This window comes from Ptychodera flava, chromosome 6, assembly GCF_041260155.1.
Source record: "Ptychodera flava strain L36383 chromosome 6, AS_Pfla_20210202, whole genome shotgun sequence".
Lineage (NCBI taxonomy): Eukaryota > Metazoa > Hemichordata > Enteropneusta > Ptychoderidae > Ptychodera > Ptychodera flava.
Genome location: NC_091933.1, coordinates 10,172,134 through 10,180,877, shown reverse-complemented (window position 1 = coordinate 10,180,877; position 8,744 = coordinate 10,172,134). Strand labels below are relative to the sequence as shown.

Below are 8,744 nucleotides of genomic sequence, written 5' to 3'. Positions count from 1 at the left end.
GCAATATCTAACCGAGAGTGACCTAAGTTTGCCATCAAAGGGCGCGCTATATCATGCACATGATTCAGTCATTTGTGAGAACAGTGCATGATTATGATTATTTTTTGTAAAACTTTCAGATTGTCAACTCTTTCGTCTTAATGCAGCATACAAATCTACCTTATTTTCTTAACTGCAGATTCAAGTGCACACAACATGTTTTCTCAATCCTTTAAATTTGTCCTTAAAATAATTCATAGGACCGAATAAAACACCTATAAGAATGTGTACACGGAATATGTCAGTATTCGTCACAATTTCCCTTTATTCGATCAATTAAGCTTGAAATAATTTCAAGTTTTGTTCCTCTCATATGTTCAGAACATGTACAGTGGTTAAAAATGCTAAATGAAAAAAACACATGCCGTAATTGGGAATTATATCGACATTAATGACATCAGTGTAATGTGTGACATAAAACGAAATGTACTACACAAAAAATGATACTTAAAATTCTTGTTTATTGAGATTGACACCCAATTCATAACTTGTTGGTACAGCAGATTCTTTACCATGTAAGGTTGACAAATGAACTTATTATGTTAATCGTTGGAAGACAGAGACTATATGCGTCAAAATAAAAAACAAAACTTGCTAATTTAAATTAATTGATTATATGTGGCTCTTACATGTTTGAATTAATTTAGTAGAATTTTTTTCGTATTGATTGTACCCTTTAACAGACAACAATTAACAAAATGTAACATGGTAATAGCTTTGAAGTGGCATATAAAATGGATAGTTAGACATATATCAAAATCACGCTTGCTCTGAGACTCATAAAGAATGTAACACTTTAAATTAATCCAAGTAATGGTATCTTTATTTTTTTATCATTTCAATGAACAGAGTGGTTTTGATTAAATAATGTTTACATGATATCGTTATATCCCTTAAAAGTTCGACCATTCCAAAATCTTCAAGTGATTTGTACTTTTTAATACAATACAATTTGCCTTGAAATGCACAAGTTACATAACACTTACACTAACACTTACAGAAAAACAATGACCTGTAATAGTTAGTTGTAAAGGTAAAACATCGTGTATAAAGTCTTTTACATACAGAGTCAATGTGTAGCTCTCGGGAAATGTAGTAAAGCGAATCTTCAGTTTGATGAAAGCGTAACATGAAATTGTGATACTATCCTCAGTACTGTTTATACAATTTAAAAATCTGTGTATACGTATATAATGTTACATACAATGTACATACAATACAAATATGTACTGTGAGGAAGACAATCCTACTGTTACGACTTAACGAAACTAAAACACTTTGAACTTGAAATAGTACTTGTAACAGTATGCCTAATTGCCATTATTTACGGTTAATACCGAGGGTTTCATACTGCCAGGGATTTCCTTAGCTTCGCAATGGTTGATACACTGAACGGCTTTCTGGTTCCGTTTCTCCCTACCTTCTCTGCTATTGCCCTGATTGCAGTGTGGTGTATTGCAATGGTAGTTCTGCCTTACTGCTTGGTACCCCGAATGTGGTTGCACGCAAGAAGCCTCAGGCAACCGTTGCTGGTAAATATCTAGAGCCGAGTAAAATGGTTCGGATTCCAGATGCAGGTCTTGGTAATCAGCTTCTTCAATGGTTAGACATGTGATGAAGGCTTTCGTAGTGAACCAGAGGACTTGCATACAGTGATTCGTAGTTGCTCGGTGTCTGCTCATACTGGTTTTCCGTCACAGAAGCGATAAGCTTATCCATTTTGCTGCGTAACCGGCTTTTCTGCAGTGTTCATCCCTTTTTAAGGCTGTACCTATCTGTAAATAAAAATCCACATCTTACAATTACCCATTTCTATGTCTACATGTAGGAAAATGGGAAATGGAAATTGTGTTTATAGCATATTACAACAGTATTACAATTTGCAAGAGCAGCCAACCAGTGGAGGGAGAGAAATTGTGGCTGAGTATCTTGCAAATTTAAACGTATTATTTTGAAAATTCTTCACACCAATACTAGACTCCCTTCTCATCAATCCTTCTTCCCGTCCAATCAAACATGAAAACAGTTCTCACTGCGTTTCTCTATATATTAAGAAAAGCTACAAATCGCTACGGCCTTGGGACATGTTCAAAGTGTATGATAACATTATAAAATGTATTCCGTCCGACGAAAGAAAATAGGATAACTGACGGAAGCTCCTGACTTTATCGTTGTATCTCTTGATGTCGGTAATTGAGTTAGTACTCAGGTAAAGTTAAAACATTAAACTGAGGCAATGTTTGTGTACTGATAACGGCAGGGCAAGGATCGCAGTTAAATCCCGACTAGTTCTCGCATTAATGGTTGTTGATACTGCCTGTTATCACATGAACAAGCCAAGTTTGGCGTCTCTGAACAGATAAATACGGGATTTATACACTGGTCGTTCTACGTCACGACAATTCACGTCTATGTCATCAACTTTGGTGCGTCGGAACTATTTTTACGTCGATCTGCGACGACGAAAACTCGTTTTATTTTGCAAAATTAATTATTGACTTGTGCATGTGATAAGTATATTATTCCATGACATTTTCCTTAGTTCATCTAGGAAAGTACTCGTGACGTAATAACCGAGTCACAACTCGTCTTCGACTCGTGATGACACTGTCATTACGTCACTCGTATTTTCCTTCGCTGAACGAAGAAAAATATAGGGAATATCATCTAATTTGGACCATGAATAAAAATAAACTACTCTTCGGAAATGCCTTGGATTCTTTAGCCTCTTTTGATTTGGGTAAGGGTTTATTTTTAAGATTTTAAAGTGCGGCAAAAACAAACTTCTGCATTGCAATTATTACCAACAAATTGAATAGAATCAATATTTGTCATCGTTCAACGTAAAGGGAGTCGACTCTTATCAGCAATATCCTTGTTTCGTAAAGTTGGTGAGTTATAAGTATTGGATCATCAACATTCGACATGATGTACATGTGAACCAGCGTTTAGCTCCGAAGACACCGCTCCTGCCCAGCGTTAGACCACATGACGCGTTCGAAGATTAATGACACACAGTATGATACAATTCTCCACAGTTCCGATTGATTTGTACCAATGACGGTTACTTTTATAATTCTTTCTATTCTCCATGTAAGCAATAATTTAAGCATCTAAATATTTTAAATATATCTAGTAAAAGTACGTTTAGATATTTAACAACATATTCTATTAAAAATAAATGTAAAGTTACATTCCGCAGGTACAACAACAGCCATACTTTTGGGAAAGTAAGTTATGACAAACTTAAGTGGTCATTCTCTGAGAAAAGTTAGAATGTATATTTCTTTGGCATTGCCATTCAGAAAAAATCATAATCCCTTTGTTTCATAAAACAGCTACAACTAATCTCCCTTCTTTCCATCATCTTATTCTGTATGGCTGAGAACACAATAAGTGGAAAATGTTACAAAAACGTTATTTTTCTTCCTCAATCAAACTTATCACCCAAGTCATTTGAACGCGATTTTTTAAAAAAGTCTATGTACCACCATGGTGTAGGAGGGACATGAGTAAAGGGAGGGGGACGTTGGTAGCAAACACACTTCTATTGGAAATGTGATGGATCAGAATAGATTGTATGTCTTCCAGTTTTTGTAAGCTATCCTGCACTGAAACAAAAAGGTTGGACATACACATCTGCTATATTGTTTTTCATGACATAAAGTGGAAGTTATATACAAAATGCTTAGCTCTTCTATCTAGCGATAAATAATGAGTACCTCATCTTTGAATCCTCTGTAGAAGTTAAATAGTTCGTCCAGAGCAAACATCCTGTCAAACGAGTCACTAAGATCCTGAAACAAGAATTCAAATGTTAAAAATGATAACATGTACCTATAGAAAATAAATTAAGACGCAGAATAGATGCGAGTTGAGGTCCGTGATATTGTGTTAGTATATACGGGCAAATAATTTCTCCCTTGGGAATACCCTTTATAATATCACCGATATAATGTATTATGTAAAATCTACTGAATACAATTTAAGAACACTGTCTCCTATATCTCTGTTAACTTGTATGCAGTCCTTAAGAGTCATATAAAGAGTAAATTATTTAGCTTCAAGCTTTCATGCGTTGCTTTTCTATAGCTTGACTAGTTTGAAAATTATCATCGTCTTATGCGCGATTATATTGTATACCTGGTAGATTTCATCAAGATACTGCTTCAGTGTTGCTTCACTAATAGGCGGCAGAGCCTTCACTTCTTCGATGTATGTTCCTAGCCGTCTACGGAAGCGTTCAATGTTTTCAACGTACAGGTCAGCCATTGGTGTATCCTTTATAAAATAAGCAGGTTTATTCTTTATGGCATTTTAGGATTGAGTTGATTAATCAGTCAAGTAAGAAAACAACGAGAAACACTCCGGTGTCAATACAAAAAAGAAGCTTTGTTTGCACTCTGTTTGTAAAAGGAAAGTTCTTACTTTTAATAGTTGTCAAACTGTTATCTTGAGATTTTTGTAGGGTATGTCAGGACATATGTTATCCGATACGCAGACTGCATATCGAGAAAATGGACGACCCTTTGTCTCAACTTCAGAAATATACATTTTTGCCAATGCCGTCATAAAATTATGTTCACTTTAATGCAATATTTTGAGCAATTGCAATTAATAATCAAACTCAAATCAAATCAAACTCTTACAATACTCTTACAATATGTAACATATGTCTTATTGCTATGAATTTATAACGACATCATAACAGATGGTTGCATAATAACTTATTCGAGAACACACGGACTAACTACCATAAACGTAGCGAAGCCATAAAATGATGAAAATATTTAGGGCAACGTAAGCTACCTTTGTGTCCGAGCAGATTTCGACGAAAGCTTGTGATATTTGTCAAGTTCCCTGCCGACGGCTCCAGAGATATTGATGTCCAGCATACTTTGTGGTCGCTTTAATATTTTGGAAAATAGTCTCAAATGTAGACTGAAATGAAAGGGATAATTTGTAATAACATAAAATGGAATTTCGCGACTTCTCATAAGTATCAAAGCAGGAACGATTCCAGAGGGCAGCGCATATATGTGTCATTACATGCGAAACGTATATCATAGTTAAAAATTGCACAAGGTTGAGGATAGATACATATAGCAAATTAGTTTTAATAACATTTTTGTTTGAAAACAATATGAAAACCATCATTGCTGCACTAATGCTTATCGACAGAGTATTTTCTCACATTTTGCACATCTTTAAATCACATGGATCATGAATTCTGCACATCGCATGGGGATATCATGAAAATAGAATCCTGTCACTATTACCTGTCACATTTCCATGTCTTTGCTACATCTCCATCGTCAATACCATTTTCAACAACCAGAGTGTCCAAATATTCAAACATGTACTTAATGGGAGCTGGAAATGCAGGGTATTGTTGTCTTGCCAATATTAAACATTCCTTGAAGACTGTATCAACACTGTCTTGCACTGCATCGGTAGGCTTGATGACGCATTAATAAATAGTAAAGGCGAAAACATTAGAAAACGATTAATGGTTTTATGCATTAGTCCCTTCAGGATAAAATGGGGTTTTTGAGCTGTTAACCCATACTTTGATTTTGATAGATTTTCACGCTGTGTTATCACAGTGACACAAACTGTCTTTCACATTAAAATAAAGAACAACGTCTTCGTACTATATTTGAATGGATCGGTTGAGACACGTCTGATTCATAGACGCGGAGGTAAAGAATCAAGAAAAAAAGGCGTATGTCATCCTCATTGATTGTATAGTTTGACCTACATTGACACGCATTTAAATACTGCCTTGTAATTTTACTCACATCAGCTATAAATTGGATCTATTCAGGCATGTCTGCTTACAACTGCGATCTTGAGAAAATTGGCCAGTTGGCCGCCATTTTGGATGGTATTGGGACATAAACTGACATTCACATTATGTGACAAGTTTTGATGAAATCAGATCAGGTATATCTGTGTAATGGTAGCGAGCGTGAAAAATTATGAAAACAAAGTCCACTGGCAATCATATTGAATTGTATCTTGACACAAGTTGAAATATATAAATAATGTATATTTTCCTACTAAGATTGAATAAAATTGGTTCAGGTTTTCCTGGTTAATGACTCTAAGCTTGATTCATATTGGATTGTTTCCAATATCCCCCTTGGCGGCCATATTAGATCGTAATGCAATACAAAATGATGTGCATGTGTATGACATAGTGTCATTTGAAAGAAATCGGTAAAAGTTAGCTGAGAAAAGCTTTTGTCTCCTGCTTGAGTTCATCCACGGTGATTACTAAAAGAATTAAACATTCTTGCACTTGCAGATTTCTGCAGGATATTAAACCAAGTTAAAATGCAGTTTATACTGAAGGAGACCCTTTGTTTTCAATTGTGGATTCATCTGTTCTAGTATTCAAGAGAGGTGGTGCCTTACTACAGCATAAAGGCTAGTAGTGAAGTGCAGTAGTCGCGGAATTGTTAGTCTGTCCTTTGCTTCGCCTGTGTGGTAGAATTCGCCTCGGGCACAGATATTTGAACTCTCGAACTTTTACAATTCTTTTCTGATCTACCACTTGTAGGGGTTCATTTTAAAGCTCTTGGTGAAGGAAACTGTTACCGTCTTAGTTTTACGAAAATCTTAACTTTTATTTTCTTTAGAGTAAACACAGGGGCGGCAGCCATTTTGAATTTCAAATGTCGGTAATTCTTGGGTAATATGTTCCTCTAGCCAAAAAATTTGACGTTGACCTCGATTTTATTCTTGATTTTGAAAATGAGTGTTTGAAATATTCCTCATGGAAAGTTTGAGCAAAGTTTAAGTCTTTCACTTTCGAGGCGCATACTACCTTAAGGTAGAACACGCCTCGGGGACGGATATTCGGACTTTCAAACTTATACAATTCTTATCTGATATACTACTTGTAGGGTTCATTTTCAAGCTCTTGGTGTAAGAACACTTTTCACCTGCTTATTTTTTCGAAATGGAGTTAACACGGATGGCGGCCAGTTTGAATTTTAAATATCGTTAAATCTTGGGTAATTTGTTTCTCTAGTACCAAACTTTGCACGGTGAACCCCCCTCCCAGATTTTAATCTTGATTTGGAAAGGGAATGGTTGAAAGGCTCCTTAAGGAAATTTTGAATAAAAGTTTAAGCCTCCCACTTTCGAGGCGCATACTACCTTAAGGTAGAACGTGCCTCGGGGCAGATATTCGGAGTCTCAATCTTTATCAATTCTTTTATGATATACCTATTGTGGGGGTTCATTTTAAAGCTCTTGGTGTAAGAAAACGTTTACCCTGCTTAGTTCTTTCGAAATTCGAAAATTTGATTTTTTCGATAGAATTAACACAGGGATAGCGGCCTTCTAATTTCAAATATTGGTAAATCTTGGGTAATTCTTTCTCTGGTACTAAAATTTGCTCTGTCACCCCCTATTTTTATTCGTGATTTTGAAAGAGAATGATTGAAAGATTCTTTAAGGAAAGTTTGAGCAAAAGTTTAAGTCTTTTACTTTCGAGGCGCATACTACCTTAACATGGCTCAATAAATTCAATAAAAATGTATTGTTTGTGAGGATAAATGGTTGCTTATGCTATGACTTAACGTTCCATGTGTTACATGGATGTTAAGACCCAGACTTATTAAAAGTAGTTATAAATTTAAAATTCACGATACATAAAATACCATACAATATGATTTAAATGGTAGTTTTATGTAATGTTTATTTCTTCAGATGTTTCAATTGCTGCTAGTAAGGTGAATGTTAATTGTAATTTGGTTGAGTAGGTGAACTCTTTCTAAGGTTTTTGTGCGGGTACACAGTGATTACCTTCATTCCGTCTCCAGTGTCTTTGTTATGTTGACCACAAACAGCTTTGTACATTATGAAGATAGACTTGCCAATGCAAACCTAAAAGTTACAATATTCAAAACGGAAATTACCAAGATGCAGGTTGAGCAAGACAATAGTAGTAGCCTTCGTCTCATTCTAATTCTCTATCTTTCCTCTAATGTAACACAAACATATTCATGTACACGATCAACTTAAATTCCTCTCAACATACGCTAGCACATGTATAAATATTTACATAAAGACAACCTGTTTCAATTTTGCCTTGCAAATGTAGTTTTTGAGGCTGATAGTCTCCCTTGTATAATGCTCAATATGACAATGGGACATATTGATCAGGGCAGTTATTTGTTTGTAGATCTGATTTTAGACAAACAGGACTGACCGAGTCTCCAAAATTACCGTAAAGTTTTACCGGAGTTATACAAATATTACGCACCTTGGTAAAAGCGTACAGTGTCATGGCGAACCAATTAGTCACAACTTCTCCATTACAGAATCATTTCTTTTTACCAAAAAAACAATGTTTATTCATTATTATCCATGATGAAATTCATTATAAATAATGAAGGGCATAATAAAGCATAATTAATAATAATTATGGAAGTAAGGAACGTTGAAAGATGTCTCTGTACTTTATTGATACATCTTAAATCTTAAAGAATTAACAACAGTGCATGATGTTATTTTAACGCAATAAGCATACATTCATCGTACCTTTTAAGCATTGACCTCGTCTTCCTGTCCGGTTGGCTTTTACGACAGTCTCGGCCAGTAATACCTTCAAAAGTCTGGGATAGTCGTTCCAAATCCATTAATAAATCTATTGAAAGGCCTTTCTAAGATCTACTTTTAATTGTATTTTG

The 8,744-nt window shown here is 35.2% G+C and overlaps 2 protein-coding genes across 2 annotated transcripts in view; both read right to left on the bottom strand.

The window, feature by feature from the left end:
• Positions 1–353: 353 nt before the first annotated feature.
• Positions 354–8,744, bottom strand: part of LOC139134796 (plexin-B-like) — a 96,518-nt gene continuing 88,127 nt past the window's right edge. The window contains exons 9-16 of the mRNA XM_070701856.1: positions 8,596–8,669; positions 8,318–8,383; positions 7,858–7,938; positions 5,319–5,497; positions 4,849–4,980; positions 4,183–4,320; positions 3,762–3,836; positions 354–1,814 (exon numbers count right to left, since the gene is read on the bottom strand). Coding sequence (XP_070557957.1) covers positions 8,370–8,383; positions 8,596–8,669 — 88 coding nt within the window. The 3' untranslated portion in view covers positions 354–1,814; positions 3,762–3,836; positions 4,183–4,320; ... (2 more) ...; positions 7,858–7,938; positions 8,318–8,369. The remainder of the gene's footprint in view (positions 1,815–3,761; positions 3,837–4,182; positions 4,321–4,848; positions 4,981–5,318; positions 5,498–7,857; positions 7,939–8,317; positions 8,384–8,595; positions 8,670–8,744) is intronic.
• The window catches only part of LOC139134795 (plexin-A1-like), a 206,224-nt gene continuing 198,173 nt past the window's right edge, over positions 694–8,744 (bottom strand). Inside the window, exon 13 of the transcript XR_011552870.1 lies at positions 694–713. The gene's annotated coding sequence lies outside the window, so the exon portion shown is untranslated. The remainder of the gene's footprint in view (positions 714–8,744) is intronic.